Source organism: Megalops cyprinoides, chromosome 10, assembly GCF_013368585.1.
Source record: "Megalops cyprinoides isolate fMegCyp1 chromosome 10, fMegCyp1.pri, whole genome shotgun sequence".
NCBI classification, from domain to species: domain Eukaryota; kingdom Metazoa; phylum Chordata; class Actinopteri; order Elopiformes; family Megalopidae; genus Megalops; species Megalops cyprinoides.
The window spans coordinates 26,502,350-26,526,390 of NC_050592.1; the positions used below are offsets into that span (position 1 = coordinate 26,502,350).

The 24,041-nt window shown below is 43.5% G+C and overlaps 2 protein-coding genes across 3 annotated transcripts in view; both read left to right on the forward strand.

Annotated features, from left to right (window-relative positions):
- Positions 1-2,789, forward strand: part of me1 (malic enzyme 1, NADP(+)-dependent, cytosolic) — a 64,205-nt gene extending 61,416 nt beyond the window's left edge. For both annotated transcript variants that reach the window (XM_036539115.1, XM_036539116.1), the window contains exons 10-14: positions 24-129; positions 328-470; positions 586-759; positions 2,196-2,294; positions 2,547-2,789. In XM_036539115.1, coding sequence (XP_036395008.1) covers positions 24-129; positions 328-470; positions 586-759; positions 2,196-2,294; positions 2,547-2,714 — 690 coding nt within the window. In that variant the 3' untranslated portion in view covers positions 2,715-2,789. The remainder of the gene's footprint in view (positions 1-23; positions 130-327; positions 471-585; positions 760-2,195; positions 2,295-2,546) is intronic.
- A 5,321-nt stretch (positions 2,790-8,110) lies between these two features.
- Positions 8,111-14,836, forward strand: mchr2 (melanin concentrating hormone receptor 2). Its single transcript, XM_036539563.1, has 5 exons — positions 8,111-8,313; positions 9,657-9,866; positions 12,786-12,980; positions 13,392-13,511; positions 14,497-14,836. Exons 1-5 carry the CDS (start codon positions 8,111-8,113, stop codon positions 14,834-14,836), a joined length of 1,068 nt encoding a protein of 355 aa, XP_036395456.1.
- The last annotated feature ends 9,205 nt before the right edge of the window (positions 14,837-24,041 follow it).

The window sequence follows — 24,041 nt, forward strand, 5'->3', positions numbered from 1 at the left end:
TCTCTACTGTCCTCTCTTCACAGGGACGTGATCATCTGACGCACGAGAAGGAAAGGTTTGCTCATGAGCACCCTCAGATGAAGAAGCTGGAGGACGTTGTGCAGAAACTGAAGCCCACAGCAATTATAGGTGTGCAAACCTCAAAGTGCTTTCATCATGACATTGTGAAATTTTAACCGTGAGATTGTCTGGGAAACGTGCATCCTTTGGAGGTTCAAGGGCCTTTGCTGGGCAATGACCACATGTGGTAAGCATGTCTGACAGAGAGCTGTTTCAGTCTGACAGCGGCGGCTCACGCTGACGATGTCATCTCCCACTCTCCTCCAGGGGTGGCGGCCGTTGCTGGTGCCTTCACGGAGCAGATCATCAAGGACATGGCATCTTTCAACGAGCGGCCAATCATCTTCGCTCTCAGCAACCCCACCAGCAAGGCTGAGTGCACCGCTGAGCAGTGCTACACGCTGACAGAGGTAACCCCGACCTTTAATCTCTTCAGCTTTTCAGACTGACTCTGCCAGCCAGGATGCGAGTGTATATGTAGAGTATTCGTCTGAATTCTCTGATTTTGCTCTCTGTGTGTTGCAGGGGCGGGGGATCTTTGCCAGCGGGAGTCCGTTTGATCCCGTGACCCTCACCGATGGGCGGAAGTTCTATCCTGGTCAGGGCAACAATGCCTATGTGTTTCCTGGGGTCGGCCTGGGAGTGACCGCCTGTGCGCTACGCCACATCACTGACGAGGTCTTCCTCCTCACTGCGGAGGTAACACACACACACACACTTAAACACACGGAAAGCAGACACACTAAATGTTCACAACACACAATCATGCATACACTTAAAACACACACATTCATTCATTCACTATGTGCACACACATACATTCACTCACACACACACACACACACAGCAAGCATGCGCACTCTCTGGGGTCTCTCACACATGAAAGGAATATGGCCCTGCTTAATATCATGGAGAGACCAAATCAGTGGTGCCACATTGGCAGCTGTGACACATTGTGTGAAGGACCATATCCCGGACAGAAATTGCATTTAGTGTCTCTTGCTGTCAGATTGAAGCATGTCTGCTGACATGTACAGAGAGAACACACAGATGGATGACAGAGGGAATTGTGACGCTCTCCTTCAGCCATGTCCATAACAACCATGGCTCTGCTGTTGGATGAGATGGATCGAGATTGTCTTACAAACCGCAGTGTGCACAGAACATGTGAAATGGTGGTCTGGCCAACACAGATATGGGAAAATGTTAAATCACATCAAATTCACAGGCCCATTGACAGTGGGGCTCCTGGATGGTATACCTGCGCAGGACTCTGGGGAGGGTAACCCATTCCAGTCACCTGGACACTAATTGTGTTCCCTCACCTCCTGTATTAAGAATGACGGGATATGTAATTACAGGCCCTGTTGTGGGTGAGAATAAGAGAGGACAGACAGGCTGTAATTAGAATGGAGAGATTGCAGGAGTCAGTAAAAGATAGGAAGGGATATGGAAAAAAAGGGGGGGCAGAAAGAGGTGCTGCGCACTCGACGATGAGGAGTGCTTGAAACGTGCTATTTAAGAGGCATCTTCAGCCAGACTTGTGTAAGCACTTCAGCTGCGTTACTAAACCCGAGAGGACTGGAACCATTAAGCACTTGAAGTGCCCAAAAGAGGACAGGGAGTAATTAGCCCGAGAGATTGAAACGCTGATTGGAATGTTTCTGATACGCGGTCGCTAATGAGAGACACTTTTCTGGCGTCTCTACCTAACTGAATCAGTCTCTGGGGCTCTGGGCACTGTTAATATCACACACGTAGAGTAAACCCTGCCATCACCATGGAGACAGACACCCCCTCCCATCCCCATCTACACCCCTCTCAAAGTGCCTCCTGCTCTTGTTGTACATTCATTTGGATATTTTAACGGGTGTGCATGTTGTATAGTTTGTGTGGATCTTGATGTGGATGTTATATATGAGTATGTGTAGTGTAATGGGTGTGGCTGTTGTATACATACTGTATGTATACACATGTGGAGGCTGTACATTGATGTGGATGTGTTCAAATCTGTGTGAATGCTGTACGTTGATATTGATATTGTAGTGTGGATGTTGTATATGGATATGGATGCTATGTAGTGATGCAGATGTTGTAGATTGATGGTGGGTGTTGTTTTTTTTTGTCTCTGGAAGACCATTGCTTCCCTGGTGACAGAGAAAGACCTGTCTGAGGGGAGATTGTACCCCCCTCTCAGCACCATCCGCGACGTGTCCTTCAAGCTGGCTGTGAAGGTGAGGACCTTTCTTGCGTTTCCTTCCACTCTGCCAGGTACTGTGCGAGGGATGAAAGAAAGAATGGCACTGGCACTCGTGCAGCTCCACAAAGGGGCATGGAAACTGGTAGAACAGTAAGGACAAGAAGCTCAGCAACAGTGAAAGCGGAGGAGTGAAAAACGGCACTCTGCAGCTGACCCTGAGGCTGAGCGCAGGGACAGCGTCTCGCTGCCGGTGCTGAGTGATCTTTCTGTGTTTGTCTGCGCACAGATAGTGGAGTATGCGTACAAGCACAACATGGCGTCGCTGAACCCAGAGCCCAAGGACAAGGAGGCCTTCATCCGCTCTCTGATCTACAGCACTGACTACGACGAGTTCGCCGTGGACTCCTACCGCTGGCCAGAGGATGCCATGGGCGTGCAGTCCTGCAAATTGTGACACTGGAGTCGGGGAGGGAGGATTAGGGAGAGTATTTAAAGGCAGCACAAGGGGGAGAGGGTATGACCAGGGAAGGGACAGTGGAAAGCCCGTAATTCTTTAAACTATCTACTGTTTTAAATGTTTCAGTGGTAGAGAATGTTTTGAATATCTTTGCTGATAGAAAAACATAATGTATTAAATGAATATACATGTTTAACTCAAGGTGTCTTCTGGCCATGTGTTCTTTGTGTGCTAGCTGTTGGTTGTGTATGTGTGTTGGATGTGTGTGTGTGTGTGTGTGTGTGTGTGTGTGCGCGCGCGCACCTGTGTGTGCTTGTCATTGAGTATGTCCCTGCTGCCACTGTTTAGTACCACAAAGGGGAACTTTGAAGTCTGTAAGACTACAAGCCTTTTCACATAACATATACGGCAGCCATCACTGTGAGACACAAGAGGCACATAGGCTGGTGATGGAACAACTGTATTACCAGAGTGGAGGTGAAGCTCAGTTGAAGGACCTACTGACTCCCTTTCACAATTGGAAGTGAAACAGAATTGTTTGTCAGTTACTCCCATTTAAGCTGTGCGGATAATTCGTATGTGGTTTGATAATAGGCTGTAGAGCCTCAAAGAAAGGTATATTAGTTAATTAATTAGTCATGTGATATGCATCCCAACCCTGCCAGATGTGATAATAAAGCCCAGACTGACAACTGGTTAAACGATATACTGTATGATATTATCTATCAATTGATCTATTTGTCAATTGCTGTCATCACAGGTGATTGATATTTTTAAAAACATAAATTGTTCTTTATCAAGGGGTTCAGCTGAGGATCAGAGGGTTCAGGGACTCGTGTAACTTGATACTTTGTTTATTTTCTTTACAGTTCAAAGCAGTGGCTGTTTTAAGATATCTGCTGATTACAGCAGAGATTGAAAATGTACATTTAAACATTCAGAGGTTTTTGGAGACAGTAAATCTTTCCAGGATACCTAGAAGATGAGAGGGATGAAATGCATGGGAAGTCTTTAGGTTGGTTATATGACCAAGGCAGACAGACAGATTCTGTAATTCCAAAAAAGTTTTTTTTTTAAATAAATGGAGAAGTGCTCTACATTTCTTTCGTGCACTGTTACGAGCTTTAAGAGTAGACTGGGAGCCTGAGCCGATGTGATCCCACAGGAACAGGTTTCGAAGAGCTTGTTGCTGACGAATGTGTTAGCTGCAGTAACTCAACTGGGAGCACACTAGGCCGTGTCTCTAAACTTACAGTAAGAGCTCTAGCCACAGGTTTCAGCGCCACTCCAACCTACAGTCATGCCCCTCTTGGGGCCACCTCTTCTGTAATACATCATGAGGCAGGCACACAAATGGTCACTGGCTGCTCTGCAGTCTGTGCTTTCACGCTGAAAAGTCCTCTCATCTCCTACAAAGGCCCTCTACAGCTTCCTAAATTGGCCAGTCGCCGAGTGGGAGTTGAGAAGTCGTCATCTGGACTAAAAGATCAATAAATACCCTCTTTTAATTGAACGCGGCATGAGTCACTTTCATGTTTAAATTGAATCAGCGGTCATAACACGAGTGCATGAAAAAAGGAAAGGCTGTAGGGGTTGAAAGCAGAACATAGAAAACCGCCCAGAGAAAGGACAGAGCCAATCTGCTAAGCAAATGCAGGCCACAGCTACCTGTGTCCAGTTTTCAGAGGGACACAGTTTTAATGCAACGTAGATATAATCTTGCAAAGGAATTTATTTTCTGATTTATCTAAGTAAGTGTCTGCATTGTGAATGGCAGACAAATACTTAGATAAATCAGAAAATAAGTTATTTAAGGTGTGGAAGTATTTCTGCTTGGTAAAACACTAAGGATGTCCTCATTAAGACACCTCATCTTACCCTTATTTTATATTGAGGAGAGGAAAGAGAAGTGAAACTTAGATTAGCTAATGAGGAGCACATTCAAATAAATTAAGTCTATAGGGACATGGGGAATAGCAAACTATTGCATGTGCTCAGCTAAGGTCTTACAATACACTATATGGCCAAAAGTATGTGGACACCCCTCCTAATTATTGAGCTCAGGTGTTGCAGCCACACCAATAACAGGTGCATAAAATCAAGCACATAGCCATGCAGTCTCCATAGACAAAGCTTGGAAGTAGAATGGGTTGTACTGGAGAGCTCAGTGACTTTAAACGTTGCAATGTCATAGGATGCCATCTTTGCCACCAGTCAGTTCGCAAAATTTCTCCCCTGCTAGATCTGCCCCAGTCAACTGTAAGTGCAATTATTGTCAAGTGGAAGCTTCTAGGACCAACAACAGCTCAGCCACGAAGCGGTAGACCACGCAAACTTACAGAGTGGGGCCGCTGAGTGCTTAAGCAGGTACCACCGCCTGTCTTCTGTTGAATCACTTACTACAGAGTTCCAAACTGTCTCTGGCTGCAACATCAGCACAAGAACTGTGTGTCGGGAGCTTCATGAAATGGGTTTCCATGGCTAAGGAGCTGCACACAAGCCCAACATCACTATGCGCAATGCCAAGCAACGGCTGGAGTGGTGCAAAGCACGCTGCCACTGGACTCTGGAGCTGTGGAAACGCATTCTCTGGAGTGATGAATCACGCTTCACTATCTGGCAGTCTGATGGACGAATCTGGGTTTGGCAGATGCCAGGACAGTGCTACCTACCGGAATGCACAGTGCCTATTGTAAAGTTTGGTGGAGGAGGGAGAATGGTCTGGGGCTGTTTTTCAGGGTTTGAGCTAGGCCCCTTAGTTCCAGTGAAGGGTAACATTAATGCTACAGCATACAAAGACATTTTAGACAATTGTATACTTCCAATTTTGTGGCAACAGTTTGGGGAAGGCCCTTTTCTATTCAAACATGACTGTGCCCCAGCGCACAAAGCAAGGACTATAAAGACATGGTTTGATGAGTTTGGTGTGGAGGAACTCCAGTGGCCTGCACAGAGCCCTGACCTCAACACCTTTGGGATGATTTAGAACACCAATTGCGATCCAGGCCTTCTCGTCCAACATCAGTGCCTGACTTCACAAATGCTCTTTTGGCTGAATGGGTGCAAATTCCTACAGACACACTCCAAAATTTTGTGGAAAGCCTTCTAAGAAGAGTGGAGGCTGTTATAGCTGCAGGGGCAGGGGGGGGGGGGACATTATATTAATGCCCATGGTTTTAGAATGGGATGTCCAATAAGCTGATATAGGTGTGATGGTCAGGTGTCCACATACCTTTGGCCATATAGTGTATGTATACATGTACAAACTCGTAATGTATGCACAGAAACACCAGAGCTAGCCCTGTACAGTAGGCACACAGGCAGAGAAATTTGAACTGAAAAAACTGTCTCTGTTGTCCCAACCCACAGATTCTAATTAAAGCCTATGATTCTGGGCAGTAGGGACAGTTGTTTCCATTGCAAAATTCTTCTGTCTATAATTCCAATTAGGAAACAGTTTCCTGTATTTTAGTTCCAGAGAGAACTAATAATTAATGCCAGTTTTTTTTTTTTTTTTTTTTTACCAGTCTTTCATCTGTTTGACACAAGGGGTGTTTTGTAGGTGTGCTACAACTGATACTTACTGGCTCCTTTCCTCTGTAATGAAATCAGGAATGAGAACTGGTATCTATGAATAGACACCAGCCTTTTTTTCCACACCTTTTTTTTCTTATCTTTACACTCCTGACATCTACGACAGATAAAAATCATATATTGTGGTTATATGTAATTATACAAACACCATTGATCAAGGAATGTGTTTATGCCAGGTTACATTTATAGACAACTTAAGTAACTAGCCAATAAACAAGATACCTTGGTAGATAGACACCCAGAATGCATATGGACACCAATGGTTTTAACTAACATATTATTAATGCAATGCAAACAAATATACATACAATGTTATAGAGTACATAAGGAGACAGAATAATGATAATAAAGGTAGAGGGGATCTTTGCATTCGAAGATTACATTGCTGGAGATGTGATGACTGTGTAGTACTCTCCATCTCCTACAGTTACCCAACTTAAGACAACTGTTAATTCATGAACTGGGCACATGGGTTTAAGCAAATTAAGGGTTATACATTTAATACCTGTTATAGGCAATATCTATGTGTTTTGTCCCACCAGTCTGTATTTTGATGCCGATTGTGTCCCTGGTGATGAAGGATTGTTTTTCTTCTTTTCTTAGTTCTCATGTCAGCTTTACTATGTCAGCACTCTACATGATTACTGTCTGTGGGTAAAGTTCAACAGTTAGACAAACCTCATGTAAATTCTCTCATCACAGTGATGCCATGGATATAACTGCATGGCCAATCATGTCTGTTGTATTCTGATATATCAATTTATTCTCCGTACTGTCAAAAAACACTCACACAAGATGATGCGCACTGATGGAAAAAGTACAAGGTTCGGCTTTAAAAGTTAGAACAATAATATACAATATAAATTTACTTTTAATCTTGAAATATTAATTTATAGCCCCTGAATGTGAAGTATCTTGATGGAACTGGACAATGGCACCTTCCCATATGTGGATGGCACAAATTCACAGAGCTGGCACAAGATTTGGAGAGGTTCACAGCAGTGCTATGGTGCTTGATTGGTATCCGAGGTAAATAATCAGGGATTGCAAGATCACAGTGAAGTGAAACAACAAGCTGACATATGTACATCACCCATGGGTGCCAGTTTTGAAAAGTGCTGGGGACATCGACAGGTTAGACGTGCTCATACCTTTTTAAAGTGGTGGGGACAAAATGGGCCATGACAAAAAGTGGTGGGGACATGTCCCCAGCGTCCCCAGTGTAAATGACGCCCATGACATCACCCATACATTCAATACCAGACTGCATAAACAGAGATGACCAAATGCTGAGCAAACAGGTCTATGCTGACATACTGTTGTGCTTACATATTCATTAATTATTATATATCAATTAATGTGTCGGTGAACGATATGTGTATAATCCGCAAAAGGCAACTGAATTGTAATGAACAGCAGTGACTATAGAAGGAAATCTACATTTAAATCTCGATACTATGAAATTACACTGTCATCTAAGTCTATCAGAATTCATTTTTTGCTGGTGGTTCCGTTCGTTCTTGCAGGTGTCCCGACATACTTGATTTTGCAATGGTGCTTTGCCATGCATGAGCATCCACTTTTAAACCCATTTGTTCACGTGCCTAAGCGAAGTTGAACTCGTGAGCAAGCAGGGAACCACTTGTGCGAGCTTGAAAACAGCTTGGCACAGGATGTACGGCAGGAGCTATGCTTGACAATTAACCTTATGCACTTCAGCTTCACATAACTGTCGCGTAATTTTCATATGAATGTTTTGTCCCAGTAAGTCATTTTTTCCCTGAAAACAAAGTAGGACCATGGCTGAAGCTTGCACTTTGTCCGCGAACGGATCCTGCGGAATCGCAAACCGCTCCTGGAGTGATGAGCGGGGTATCCGAGACCGCGGCGACACTGAATATTTTGTCTATATCGCTGAGACCACCGTGCTGCCCTCATTCATTGGCTTTTTATGCTCAACCGGACTAGTGGGAAATATTCTCGTTTTGGTGACCATCTTGCGGTAGGTGCAATTCCAGAATAACCTGAGATACATGTCTATCTGCTTTTCTATTCTATTCTGTATCTTAAATAGGTCAAAAGTTATGTTTAAAACGTTAATTTGTTTTCAGGAGAGCATGCGCATGAGGCAATTTGGATTGCTGGGGCACAGTGTTGATCTGGAGTAAATTACTTTGCTGAAACAAGACGTTTCTCTCTGAACTTTTTATCTAAAAATGTGGCAAACAGAGAAACATCCATCCACACGAGAAAAGCTCTATTTGTATATTTCATGGAAATTTTAACACACCCTGTTCCTGTGCCCGATGAAAACATACACTTTTAATTTTACAAATCCCAAGAAAATATATAAATAAAGACATTTGTATACATTTGGAGATTTTAGAATTGTTACTTTTCCTCAAGAGCTAACTTTATTTATTTTATTATTTTTTGTGAGATTTTTGTTGATACTGTTATTTAAAACTATTTCAAGATGTTTATTTGATGTTGCCATTAATATTTGTTGTGTAATGCAATCAGGTATTGTCCAATACAGCTGCATCAATTCAGGGTATTCCGCCCATCCACTGTTCAAAATCATTTATCATCCAAAAGGATGATGTCATAAATCAAGGCTTGAATTATGTCATGAGTTAAGAGGAAATAACCTCCGGACCTCGAGGGTATGTGATTCTACTTATAACTAACGCAATCAGGATTTCGAAGGCATACACATCCTTTGAAGTTCACAAATGTTGCATTTGTATACAATTTATAAACTTAGGTCCGCTAATAGAAATGGATTACATTTATTCTAGTATTTTATTTATATTACACATGTATTTATTTGTCTGAACATTTTAGTGAAGGTTACAAGGGGTATGTTTCTTCATAGATGTACATGGTTTTATTTTGTGAAGGTATGGAGTTGAACTGTAGTGCTGTAAATTACATGAAATAAAACAAAGGAACAAAGGGAAAAAATTCAGAGGAACAAAGGCAATTTAGACTGCATGAAAGCAGCTATTTGTCAGCTGACAAAGAGTAAGTGACTGAAGATCAAACAATCCAGAAGGACTGGGAGACCTTACAGCTGGACCTGCTATTCAGCACAAGGACTGTATATCAAGAGCAAAATAGGCACTGGTCATTTACTGAACAAAATAAATTATTTAATTTTTAATTTAATAATTTAATTAATTAATAAATAAGTAATCATGTATGTAATAATGTTGTTCTGTATCATTTATGTAAGTCCAACATTGTGGTTCAGGTGTCATCTAGAATGAAGTAAAGAAGATGTTGTTTGTGTAACATTGTATAAATGTTGATTGTAGGTTGTATGATGTAACGCTGATGCAGGTCAGGGAAGAAGACCGTCCCTGATATCTACATGTGTAACCTGGCTGTGGCTGACCTGGTACATGTGACTGTCATGCCGTTCCTCATCCACCAGTGGGCGCGGCAGGGCCACTGGGTGTTCGGCAGCACCCTCTGCACCATCATCACCTCCCTCGACACGTGCAACCAAATCGCATGCATTGCCATCATGACTGCCATGAGCGTAGACAGGTAAGAGCATACCTCGGAGGCAGGTGAGATTACCCAGAACACAACACAGAGACTACCTGAGAAACAGGTGAGATAACCTGTGGAAGATAGAGAGGGAACACCTGAGAAACAGGCACTTGAGGAACATGAGAGAGACTGTGTGAAAAACAAATTAGATGACCTGTGAAAGGCAGTGGTAGACTAAATAGAAACTGGTGAGTCCACATAAGAGACAAGAGAGAGACTACCAGAGAAACAGATGAAACTACCTGTGAGACAAGAGAGAGACTACCTGAGAAGCAGCTGAGAGATCCCCTCACTCAGGTTTAAGTGGTTTTACAGTTAAATCTGACCATTTAAGCATTTCTGTGCAGCTGATATAGTGCTGCCTTCCCAGCTAGTGAACGTAAATTTGGCAACACATCTAAACCTACTTGACGTCTTACCTAAGACTCTGTTCTTAATCATTTTTTCAACCCGTCACAGTGAGTGTGCTCTGATGCTGCTCCTGTTGAGAAATCATTTTGTCTCATCTTTAGTTCAGACAATGGGCACATTACAGATGTTTCCAAGGCATCAGCCTAGTGTCAGAGCAATATGTAGAAAACCCTTGTCTTCTCTGATCAGGTGTTTGAATGCACACTGCACTTAAAACCATACTTGGACCAAGTGGGTTTTATTCAGATTATTGACTGCAGCTCAAATTTAGCTGTGTTTCCACATTCTTTGACCCACACCCCACTCTTGTACAAACTGCATCAGCGGGTGGCAGTGAGAGCACTTGCTGTAATTGCTGTCAAACGCTCTCTTTTAATTAATCAAGAGTTGATTTGGGAGATGAGAGTGTGTGTCAGAACTGAGGCGGAAACCTGGCCACCTCTGGATGAGGGGAGTCCTGTGAGACTCTCCATGCTGTAGTGCCTGGTCCTCACTGAACTGCAGAGCTTTATGGTGCTGTCTTTGTAGGACAGCATTAAGGTGCAAGGGGATAATTGTGTGTGGGGAAAGGTGTCTGCTTCTGAGGCATTCTATCTGCCCAGCGCTAAGGGAGAAATTGTTTCAAGCACGCTGTAATAAGTCTTGCAACCGATTATATTCTGAAGTGCTTCCAGTATGAGTCGGTGTTGAATCAATGTTGTTTTGTAATTAGATTCAATATGTCACAGCACCATTGCCACAGAGCTGTTTGTGTAGACTCTGTATGCTTTCACTAATGGTTTGTTTAGAGGTCATTTTCTCGACCGAAGTTTGTTTATCCCCAGAGTTGTTTCTTTAGTCGGATGTGAAAGCTTTTGAACAGGGCAGTCTCAGGGTCCTCGTCAGAGGAAGAAGGGTAGAGCTTGGCATGAAATTATGCTTGTGTGAAAGCAGTCTGCTCTCTTTCCGTCTTTTTCATCAATACTGCTACACGAGTGTAGGCTCATTGTGGTTTTAATCCACTTTGTATTACAGTCTGGTACTAAGTATGAATTCATCTTGTTGAAAACTGTCTATGGCACAAACTGACAGTGTTCATCTGATGGACTGTCCCATCCTGTGGTCTATGTCCTCGTCTGGGTGTTCTCCATACAGGGACTGGGACCTTAGGAGAGGACCAGTTGGGTATTGATGGTGTCAGAAATCCAATGAATTAAAAACAGTCTATTACACAGGCAAAGAAACCAGCAGTCAAGAAACTGACATTTTGAGCGCATGAGCAGGGTGGTGGGCCGAGCCCTGGGCTCCAGAACATCATGGGTTACACAAACATAACACATACACAAACATAACGCATAAGTGTGATGACTAAAGAGCAAAAAGGCATCACAGTTTCGGACATGTAAGGATGCCTTAAAATCAAATTTGTCTCATACACAGCAAGCAGGCACCAAACAATTTTCAAATCCTGCTGTTAAAGCAATCATCACTCTCTGTGTTCCTACCAGAAGTGCAATGGACCACCCCCACTGCATGACGATCACGCAGTGCCCGTAATAATTACTGTGATAATAATTACTGTCATATAACTACTCTTATGTTGTGATCTGGACATGCATTCAAACAGTCCACACGTTAAGTCCCAAGATTCCAATTACCTTTGAAACGATGATGAAAATTGATTTTTTTTTTTTTTTGTGGATGGAGGTCCAGTGTATTTGCTACTATCTCTGTGTGCTGGTAAGGAGTGTGAGGGACTGAGACTTTCTGCCAGACAGTCTCTCAGTGGTGTCTCACATAAACCTTTAGAGGAATAGGGACTGGCAGGGAGAAAATTCACCACAGAGCTGCTATCACTCCGTTTCAGGGATGGTTCTGGTACTTAACTGCTTACTGGGCCCAGCGTGATGGAAGCTTGCAGAATCGCTAATGAAATTCACCAGGTGCTTTGTAGTTAAGAGCACACTGTTTATGCTCTCAGGGACCTCCAGAGGACACATCTGGGGCTGTGGGTAAACAGAGGCAGCCCCTACCGTGTCACACATCTGCCTTGAAAGATTCTTTCATTTTTCATCAGTGTTTATGCCAAAGCGATTCGGAGAAGGACACACTCTAATGCGATGTAAACTGTATGTGGATTTCTACACGGATTGAAGCCGAGCCTCAATAGCTTGAAAAGTCTCAAGGGTATTGCAACTTATATGAAGTTGTGAAGTAAAACTTTGCAACATGCATATAAATGTAATATGCATTTTATATTACACTATACTACAAAGAAGGATAACTGAACTACAGTTGCTTAACAAATGTAAAAGTATAAATGTCACCTAGCAACATTTCAAGCTGAAAATACAGTATACAGAATGTGTACTAGCACTGACTGACCCAAATGCATAGTGTTAGTTGAAATTTACACACACACACACACACACACACACACACACTCTTTAGTTACATGTCCTGTTGGTGAGCTCCATTCTCTGACACCCCACCTCCATTCTGTCCTGTCTGTGTATCACACAGGTACCTGGCCCTGGTTCACCCCTTCCGCCTGATGGCCCTCAGAACTCGCTCTAAGTCCATCTGGATCAATTTGTTCATCTGGGCTGCCTCTCTTATTCTAGTGCTGCCCACCTGGGTCTACTCCAAAGTCATCTGCTTCCAAGACGGGCTGGAGAGCTGCTCCTTTGACTTGATGTCCCCCCACGAGGTGCTTTGGTAAGGTCCAGAGCTGTGCCACCCATCTTTTAGGTATTTTGGTTTGGTCTTTAGTCACTTGATTTTGACTGGGTTCCCTGGATATGCCACTTGCTGGTGGTTAAATGGAAACATTTTCCCTTTCATTAATGTTAGCTTCACAACTGAGCTGTTTCCAGCTGTGAAAATATGCTGTAATTTTGAATAAATCTATCTTGATAAAGAGGAAATGCAAAGGATACCAATTTGTGTTACAAGTGTTCATTAAAGCAGACAAGTCATTACTACAAATTGAAGTCTTTACTGTACTGTCAAGAGAAATAATGCACTGCATACAAATTCACTGGCTGTGCTGTCCCCCCTGTGCAGGTGATTGGATTGGATGGATGTCATCGATGTAAATGAGGCCCTAACACCCCCTTCTCTTAATAGGTACACCCTCTATCAAAGCACCACTTCCTTCTTCCTGCCTCTCCCCCTCCTCCTGGTCTCCTACATCCTCATCCTCAGCTACACCTGGAGGATGTACCGGCAGAACAACGCAGCACGTCGGTGAGTCTCAGCCCATTGAGCTGGGGACAACAGACACGGGGGATAGGGACAGAAAAGGACACAGAGACACAGCAGACACAGAAACAGACACAGACACAGAAAGGGACACGGGGACTTAGTCACAGGAGCATAGACTCAGACAAGGATGGAGATTCTGAGTTCAAGCAGAGTTCATGTTTCCGTCAAACTGACTCCAGGGGAACAAACAGCTTATATGTGATGATGTCAGAAGTGAGGAGGCTGTATGAATCACATGGGATTGCGGCAAGCCTGGCCCCACAACACGTCAGAGCCAGGTCAGATGCAGTAATCTGTGTAAACACACAGGGAGCCGGAATCAGAGGGTCTCTGAGGTGTGGGAAAGTCTCTGATGTGCTAAAGCAGGTTGGGCTTTGATCTTCGAGTGTGGAATACTTCATCGCTGTTGACTGGCGGATCAAACGAGCAGATTAAATCGAGTCAAGGCCTTGAAGCCCACCCTCACCCAAGGTGGAACTAACACCCTTTCGAAGGCAGAACAAGCACCCATCAACAATCAGACCAAGCTGCTAATCTACAGTCAGCTGGGGGGCTTGTTCACAGCCCGCTGTAATGCACCATGTGAATATTTATGAAACTGTTATCTCCAGCAATGCTACTTTACTTTGTCTACTGTGAAATGGTCCTGACATGGTTGTGAAGTGGTTTTGAGGTAGTTGTGGAATGGTCGAGAGGAGATTATGAAATGTTCCTGAGTTGGTCGTCAAATGGTCCTCTGATGGATAGTTCTTAGGTGGTTGTGGGAAGGTCAGGTGGTTGGTGAATGGTTGTGAAGTGGTTGTGGAATGGTCCTGATGTGGGTATTAAATGCTTCTGAGGTGGTTATGAAACGCTCCTGAGATGGTTGTGAAAAGGTGCTGAGATTTTTGTGGAAGGGTCCCAAGGCAGTTGTGAAATGGTCACACTACAGGCTTTTGCGGTCACCTTTGTTTCCTTCGTTTCTCAGATACAGCAGCAGTGTGCCACGGGAGCGCGTTGTCCGCCTGACCAGGACCGTCCTGGTGCTGGTGGGCGTGTTCCTGGTGAGCGTGGGCCCGTACCATGTGATCCAGCTGGTGAACCTAGGCGTGGCCCGGCCCACGCTGACCTACTCCGTCTGCTACTACCTCTCCATCTGCCTCAGCTACGCCAGCAGTGGCCTCAACCCCGTCATCTACATCCTGCTGAGCGGCCACTTCCGCCGGCGCCTGATGGGTAAGACTACACCCAGCAACCGTAGCACCGACCGGCATGTCCAAAACCCTGATGCCAACACGGCCAAATCCAGCCCAGAAACACTGGCCTGAAACACCCAGCGGTTTACTCCTGGTAGGTACTCAAAACATGTAGTTTCACAGAGGCAGATACATGTACGTTACCTTATGAAAGTGCTTGGCAAAAGCAGAATAGTGTAAAATCAGAAAAGAATAGCAGCCCACTGTTAGTATGTGGTCAGTCTTACCTGTCAGGGGTAAATTGAAAAAATTACTTGGGAGCATAACAGTACAGTATGTGGGTATTTTCTTATCTTACAGAGACTGAAAACAGCAGACAATGGTCTGTATATTATTATTAAAACACATAGACAGGAAGGTGGTGCTCCACCCCAGTGAAAGGAAGGGGGAGATGAGCAGCATTATTAGTGCTAACCTTCCTAGCATCACTCTGTGTCTTACAACAATCAGTCCTAGACTATAGAGGCAGCTCATTATGACATCATTTTCATTAATATATCATCATCATCATCATCATCATCATCATCATTTTTGCTACCCAACATGCTTACAAAATGAACCGCTCTTAAAGAAAATCACAGGGGTTATCCTGACAGTAGATTACTGTAAAGTGAGAGCACCCCATCATTAGTAGTTGTAGCTGCAGCAGTAGCAGCGATTGTGGTCATGGTAGACACATGAGAGCAAATGGGATTGAGTAAGAATGAAGTTGTGATTGAAATGGTAGTAGTAATTGGAGCCCAGTGATATTCATTCTAAAGTTATCATTAGCATTCTTCCCATAAAAATGAACCGATGTCATGTAATATGAAATCCCAGCATGGATGTGCCTAAAATAAGTAGGTACTGTGGTGTCCAGGCGCCCTCTACTGGTAATGTGTTTCACCATACTTGGTTGAACCTGTGCATTATCAAATTGATTACCTCTGTTAATCTGATTACCTCATATATTTATGTATTTATCAACTTTTTATTGTGTTGTAAATCCATTGTCAAACTTTCTTCTGGCACATTGGAATTGTGTTTGCTTTGTTCTGGTTCAGTAGGAAGGGTATTTGCTTGTAACGTCTTTGAGTTTTAATTGTCATGATTGTCAGATTAATTGTGAAATGTCGGATTAATTAGTGGATGTAAACATGACAAAAGTATTGTTGAATAGTACTTTGAAATTATATAATATTGAATGTTTGTGTCACTGAAGGGTATCGTTAAATTTTATATCATCAACATTGTTGGTGACCTGCTACTGACCTGACGAAGATAGTTTGAAAAAAAAAACATTTTTCATGACAATTTCATGTTCTCACCTAGACATTTTACCAAATAATAAACGTGATATTGTGATATTAATGCTGTACTTCATCTGTTAATGGAAAAAGAATGCCAAACTTGTTCTTATTATCGCCTATGTATGTCCTCTGTTCCATTCACAAGTAAATAAAATTGATTTTTGATCAAACCGTCGGCTGGCTGAAATATGTCCGGGTGGTTTGAGTTTGTCTGGTACTTATTGGACTTGACAGGGAAGTGCTTGTGGGGGGTGGGGGGTAACCAGTCTAAAGAGCTGGAAGAGATGAACACACACACGGTGGAGCGTGTGTGGGTGGGGAGGTTAATAACTCAGGCCTGCTCTCCCCGCATGATCGATTACTGTCCGACCAGACTAGTCTGGGACAGCGTCCAGCTATCGGCCTGGCTGCAGGGGTTTAGGGACACCCTCTTTATCTGCTTCTGACCCCCTCTGTCCCTCCACCTCTCTCTGCCCCTTTCATGGCCTTAGGCTGTGCCTGTTTTGTTATACTCATCAATGCAAGCACCTCCATAACAACATCTCCTGTTTGGAACATTCTGTTTAATTGCGTTGCCTGTCCTAACAGTAGGGCAGTGTTATTGCATAATGCACCATCAGCAGAGGTGCAGCGGTGCTATTGGCAAAATCAGTGATTTTATAGTGAATTACTTCCTTTTACATTTTTTACTCATTTTTAGATAGCACGTGAAATATTCGTTTGCATCCCAGTTTGAAGTGGGGCTTGTAAATTCTGTCTTGTGTCTGACTCAAGCAGTAGCTTTGACAGCCAGGAAGCACAAAATGAATGCTACTGATCTGACAGACAAAGTGACATGGTCAAGATTTCTTATTTCAAGGTTTACCGTTTGGTTGTTAATACTGATAAAAGGCTAAACATCAGATCCTGGTACTATATGCATAATAGGCTGTGTATTGTGTTTGCAGATGAACTGATTGTGAATGTGAATAACTGATTTTTTTCTCTCTCTTATGTAACGTCTTTATAAGATAACCATGTGTGACAGCTTTCAGTCTGGTCTAATAGCAGTCAATGGCATCTGCCCTGGATTGGGTTATGTTAATAAAGCAAGGTTTGTAAAAGTCACTCTGTCCCCATTTCCATCCACCATTCTCCTTTTGGTTATGACTTTTGGCTTGCTGGTTGGAGTGTGCCCTCGGACAGGGTGAGTGACAGCTGTAACCCGACATTGTGTGACCTTGTTTACTGCTCACAGTATGTGACATCAAGACCTTGTTAGTGCCGCCACATCGCCCCTGCTGCCTGACAACGTCTGTCCTGCTTCTGTCCAACACCCCCCTGAACCCAGTCACAACCCCCACTCTTGTGCATACCTGCTTCTGCTCCAGCTCCCACACAGTTACAGTATTTTAGGTGTCCTTTGGAAAGCTACATTAATGTTTCTATCAAAAGCTTGGAAGGTATTTCAACGCGCCAACAAATTATAACACTTGCACCTTAACATCTGTGAGCATGCAATCATGTGTTGGTGCTGGTAACTGCATTTGTCAATCCCATTCTCCTTTCAGAGTGGGACTTTTTAACGTTTTTAATGTAAACAAAAGCGACGGCAGATGGCGCTCACAGGCAGATTTTTATCATTGCAACGTTCATCTTTCAAACCAATGGAAAGAAAAAAGATGCAACTTAACATTTTAATCCCTAATTTATGTATCACCGTCATATAGCATTGATTCTGTTAGAAAAAGAAATGTGCAGACTTCAAGGCAACTCAGTCAATAACTACCTCCATCAAACTCACCGGGGAGGGCAAGATACTCATCAGTATAAATGAAATAAGGGGGTTCAATCGCACAAATGAAAGCGCTAAAAAGCTTTTATCCTACAGCATGAAGAGTATTTTAACAATATATTTGTTTTTCTGCTTCATTCTGCTGCCCTGACCACTGCTCCACACCCACATTAACGTGTTGTTCCGCGGGCATATACTCCAGAGGTTATTCTTCTGCATTAACCTATATTCTGTTTTAGTGCATTTATTTTCTTAGATGAATTTGCTTATCTCCAAACATTCTGTGTGTAAACCACTGTGTTTGCTTGGCTGCGGAAACAACCTCTGATATCAAGCAGAAATTCATCGGACATGGCAGACGTTGTGAGGCCAGCAGCGTTCTTCCGGCTGGACAGTCCTAGCAGATTCACATTCCTAGCAAATATTCGTTTACTTTATTGCACACTGTATATGGCGTTTTCAGTCCAACATTTTACCATCGTAACAAATATGTATCATTTTGGTTTTATTGTGGTTGCTATCGATGATAAGACTTTGCCAGCTCATAAGCATGGACACCAGTCTGCTAAGGGTACTCTTTCGCTAAGACAAAAAAAAAATCTCTGCCTTAAAAAGCCCGGCTGCTCGGCGATGTGCTTGACTGACTTTGTGAATAATGTCTCCAGACGTCGTCGGTCAGGAGATAACTCATGTGTCCCTCGCCGCGCAGGTTTTCGCCTGTGAGGCAATGGTGGGCGCAGGTTTCCCGACAGCCTGTTGTTTCCCGCGCGGGTACCACGCGCGGAAAGCCGGGCGGGAGCTGAGGGCCTGACAACTTCGCCCGTAATTAGACGGGGCTTTTCGCTCCGTGTGACTCCGCTTCGTGAGAGCGCTCGCAATCCGACGTGACACTCGCGAACACGAAGTGTGGTCGCTTTTAATTATTTTCTCTCGCTCGGCTTAAAGGCTATTACCTTCAGAGGCCTTCTCTGCAATTTTTACGTTTGGTAGTCCAAGAAAACGTGTAGCGTTAAAACAATTGAAGGTGTTTTCCTGATGTAAACTACGCCAGTTGATACTAGCCTAACTGCTGTTCCAATGGGAACTTTTTCGTTCCATGCAACATATTTCGATATCATTTTTCAATAGGCTATAATGTTTTATCTTCAATCTGTCGGGGAAATTTAAATTGCCACAGTAACCTTGTAACACTATAGTTTACTGCAGTAGTATGGACTTGAAGGAAGGCCCTAAGTTACAGCTAACTTTGACTAACAAATGTAACGTTAATGCAACAAAATATCACCGTTTTATTTTCTCTCTTTTGTTTTCTCCAACAAGGACAGCCTTGTACAGTCTTGCTACCTCTCTGAAAAGTATAGCCTGAAAGTTAGGGTCACACGAAGCCAAACAAAGATAATTTAATGGGCCTACCGCCAGCTATTTATTAACAATATTGTGTAACTAATAAATGTTACTTTTTTAACAATTGTTAAAGTCAGTGGCAGGGACACATTGCAGCGCAACAAAATATAGGTCAAAATATTATTTCATGTAATTCCACATGGCATTTCACCCCGCTAATATTCTTAATAGCAGAGACTAGCAGGGCTTCATCGCCCACCCATTTCTGCTAACGGAGCCCGCTGGGGTAGAATAGAATTTTTAACAGACGAATATGGATTCATCTTTGTATTGTGTCATTTTTTAGACCCGGTTTGTTTCGTTGTGCTTGTTAACATTACTAAAAAAAATTAATTAAACTCAAAGGCAATTTTCATATAATTTCACAAACGCAAACGCATTCCGTACGTATCTCTTTGACGGTTATGTCGACTGCTTGAAAAAAATGTCAAATACGTCGCGTTTTGTTGAATTGTGAGAGCGTGTGGTACACAGTGCACATTTCCCACTCCCACCCACACAGCTTGTGCTGATTATTCCGTTCCGGAACCTCCAGATGGATCAACACATGCTGAAAATATGACAACCAAGAGATGGATCTGACCTCAATCTTTCACTCCCACCACACGCGCGGTAACCTCTAAACCCTGTAGCAAGAGGGACGGAACGCTTGAAATCACCTATCTCCGTCACAGGTAGATGCAAAGTTATACTGTTTCCACTGTAACGCGGAAGTTGCAGTGTTGCTGATTGTGTTTTAGTAGCCTTCGCCATTCTAAATTAAGGACCAACGGTGCCGTTTAATTTGATATGCTAATATTAACATGTCGATCTTATGTGGTTTCCTGGCTGCCGTCGGCAAGGTGTGGAAAACTGCAAAAATGTGGCGAGGAAAATCCGGCAGGCAAGCTGAAGACCAGCCACAAGTTGCGATGCGTAGCCTTGCTCCATGATGTCAGCCACCTCAAAGTGTAATCTGTTCTACAAATATTGCACTGCTAATCAGTCGTTAAGCAAAATGACATTACTGATAAAGCCATCACCGATACGACTTTTTGCTGTTAAGTATATTTGACAAGCAGCCAGTGCCGATACTGGCTCTGATACTGCTTGAAGCGCGTGTGGCCCTGTAGTGTACTCGGTTTGTAAGCCTTGCTTTGATTCACGTAGATGTGTTTATATTTGTCATGAGTGCATTGGAGGTATTTAAATGGTGTGTATTTTAGAGCACGAACTCAGAAGGCCACAGAAGCTAGTCCTTAGCGCCTCTTTCTCTGTAAAGACATTTACGTTTGCCATAATTGGATAAAAACCCCAAATAAATTAGTTTTACAAGACCACTTATTTCCCATTAAACTGGTATGGTTACACAAAAATCCAGATTTCAATGTAAAGCAGCTTGCATCGCGTTTGTATCCCGGACTGAGGCCGAATACAGGAGCGGCCATTTATTCTGCATTTCTGATGGATCACATTAACATGCATGTATTTAAAACAATGAGCTCCGTCATTGTTCTCCGTTTCTTCATTAATTCTGTTCTGCTGATTGTCTGCCATTCAGAAATACATCTGTCAAATTTTGTGGACATCAAACGTTTTTTTTTTAAACACACACACACACACACACACACACACACACACACACACACACACACACACACACACAAATCCCATTAAATTAACATGCATATTGAACCTTCTGTCCAATAACTTACTTAATGAATTGCGAGGACTGGACAATAGAGGAGCCTCATGTTAATAGAATGAAATGTTAAAAGTAGTTGTTCCCTGCTTGTGAATGAGAGGGAGCAAAGCGTGTGATGGAAATGAAGACTTTAGTGCTCTCTAGCCCCCGTTAATAACCTGGTCTGCTTTGATGTAGCTGTGTCAGGCGAGGTGGCCCTTTCTCTGCATCACTTGTGGCATGTAAATTCACCCTGCATTTTATCTCTTTACCTGCTCAAGGGTCTGCAGGAAACAGTGCGCTAACGCTCGCGTCACAGCTCGTCTTGTGATGCTCAGCTGAGCGCCATTCAAAGCGCTGTGTGTGTGCGTGTGTGTGTCTGTGTGTGTGTGTGTGTGTGTGTGTCTGTGTGTGTGTGTGTGTGTGTGTGTGTCTGTGTGTGTGTGTGTGTGTGTCTGTGTGTCTGTGTGTGTGTTGCTGAGTGGGTGGGTGCTGTTTATGCTGTTTGTGTTCGTGAGGGAGTGTGTTTATGGTTTGTCTGCGTGTCAAGTATTAAAGGCCATTACATATTAACCTTATAAAGTACTGTCACGACTGACTGCAGTGGCGATCTACTCATCCATTGGAAGGATTGGTGAGCTTAATGCTGAGTGATATTGGTTTGGCAGCAGCAGAGCTCTTGGGGTACCTGACATATAACCAGAATGTTACAGGTATATCCCAGATGGGCCGCTATTGTGACCCTGAGTTAAGTAACTGGCTTGAATTTCTGCACTAAATATCCAGTATGCAGGGATAATATGTCAAATGGAAGTCATGAAAGTGTCCCTGGATAGTCATGTCTCCTGGGCAGATTAGATTTCTAATGCAAACAGTTTGGCTTTAAACCAAACTATTTTCTTTCAATGTGCTGTGCTGCACTGCAGGATCCAGTATTGGTTTGTGTAACATCAATAAACCACAAGCTCAATTTGTGTTTGTTTATTCTTATTTCATTTATCGCCGCAGTTAAATGCCTAAGCGAGCTCCTATTATAAATGCCAATGCAATAGGTTCCCTCCAGATGTCTGAGAGCAGGACAAATTTTATTTGGATTAGTGTTGTTTTTTCATATCTTCATTTTTTTCTGGTCTTGGGTCAGACAGACCTATCAGTGTGAGGAGGGATGCCATGAGCAGTTGACAGAACCACTGGTATAACATTGTTATCAGAAGGGTCAGGGGTCACTTGGCTCAGTGTCTCATGTGTTTGGGTAAAATGGTGACTCTGAACACCAGAAGCAGGATTAGATCACAAAATCTATGTCTCCATTTGTTCCAGTGTTACAGTCTTGCTTTAAACCTAATCAAAGTCTTACCTTGAGGGTCTTTCCTCTCCGTAATAGGCTGTCCGCTCCACGTACAACTGCACCTTCCACAGCAATCATATTTTTTTAATAATTGCCGGCTGCTAAAGCTGTTTTACTGCTGTGTACCATTACATGGTTGTATAATCTGTACCTGCTGAACACCTGAGAGGTTTGTGGCACCTTGTTAATGACACATGCGTGTAGAGTGGTCTTTCTCTCACAAAACTTAAAGCCTACTCCAAGAAAAACCATGCCATTTAACAATGGCTGAATATGCTTGATAACTCATGCCTGGTAAAAGACACAGGACAGTGTGTCTAGTCCATTGTGTGATGAGCTAGTTGGTGAGATCACGGATGATTGCCCCTTGACCTTGGTTGAATTGCCCTACATTTACATTTCAATAGTCTTAGGAGCAGGTCAGGAGTGCTTATTTGATGTTTAGATGGAAACAGACTTCAAAGAAGCTCACGAGCGTTGGCTAAATTTACAGTAGCCTGTCTGGGGAGAGGAGAGTGATTACAGCAGTGATTGTGCGGGTGCATTGTGTGTCCACCCTGCCTCCCGTACACAGAAATTACTCATTATCCCTTTGTTGACCAGGACAATAGCCGCGTGGGCCGGCTGCATGTGTGCAACAGCCCCACACAATACCTGTAAACAGCCAGCCTGATTGAAAACAGGGACCAAGAACACCCGACTGTTTGGTAATGATGAAACATGAATAGGAGTATTAAAAAAAAAACATGCTGGCGCATGTTTTCTCCAAACAGGTCGTGGTTGAAGGAGCTTGTGGTGTGGGTGTGGTTAGGCTGTCTGGGTTGAAGGTGGCCTTGGTCCAGGTTCTGAGGGGTGGCATTGGGGCTGGGCATCTCACTCCTAATCTTGCAGTGTTTCAGGCCTGTTTTGGGTCAATCTTGTGACCCAGTAGCTAGAATCGCTTAGTGATGTGCTCTCATAAACTAAGAGAGGGCTGGGCTAGTTGGTATGTAATGTCAGAGGGTGGGGCTTGAGGTGTACTGAATAGAAGAGGGCGGGGCTTGGGGTCACAAATGGAAGTTGGTAACTCAGGGGATATCTAACGGAAGAGGCGGAGATGGAGGTTAAGTACCGGAAGAAGGCGGAGCTGGGGTATCTTGTGTCAGAGGCCATTACTGTGTAATAGAATAGGGTGTAGCTCAAGGACATGTAATGGAAGAGGGTGGGGCTTAGGATATGTTATGTAAGAAGGTGGGAATGGGAAGTGTCTAATTCAAGAGGGCAGGGATGAAGGGAGAGCTTAGTCTATTCTTCACACTAATGTTAGAGAGAGACAGTGAATTTCTGATCTTATTTATGTCCATGTATTAGTCCTATAGATTCACTTCAAAGGCAGTTCCCTTCAATTAGGTCATTGAGTTTGCTGTCCTGCTCATCTCCTTCCACCCTCTCGCTGCTGTTACGAGACAGAAAGCGAAAAGAGAGGAGCTAAAAGAAGAGGGCGGTGTTAGTAACGCATGACTGCATGCAATCCAAGTAACAGTAATCCAATCGGATAAAAGACTAGTCAACCTGCAAATGTTGCTTGATTTGTCAGCTGCTAAGTGCGTACCACACAATCACTAGTTCCTTGTCATCTTGTTGGTTTTCATTACGCCGCCCCACCATCCCCTGTGCTTAATTCCTTTGATTGCCGTTCCACTCAGGGCTGGGAGATTGCACTCCCGCCCTGGCTTCCTCTCTGGTGGGGGAAAGAGGGAGATCTCTGTCCTGGCTCAGGTCTGTGGAAATCATTCCCCTGCTGCTAGCACACAGCACCA

What these genes read in the sequence shown, in the direction of transcription:
- mchr2 (XM_036539563.1), top strand. Translation starts at nt 8,111, where the DNA reads ATGGCTGAAGCTTGCACTTTGTCCGCGAACGGATCCTGCGGAATCGCA. An exon ending in GTTTTGGTGACCATCTTGCG is followed by an intron (nt 8,314 to 9,656) that starts GTAGGTGCAATT and finishes ACGCTGATGCAG; the next exon opens with GTCAGGGAAGAAGACCGTCC. An exon ending in TCCCCCCACGAGGTGCTTTG is followed by an intron (nt 12,981 to 13,391) that starts GTAAGGTCCAGA and finishes TTCTCTTAATAG; the next exon opens with GTACACCCTCTATCAAAGCA.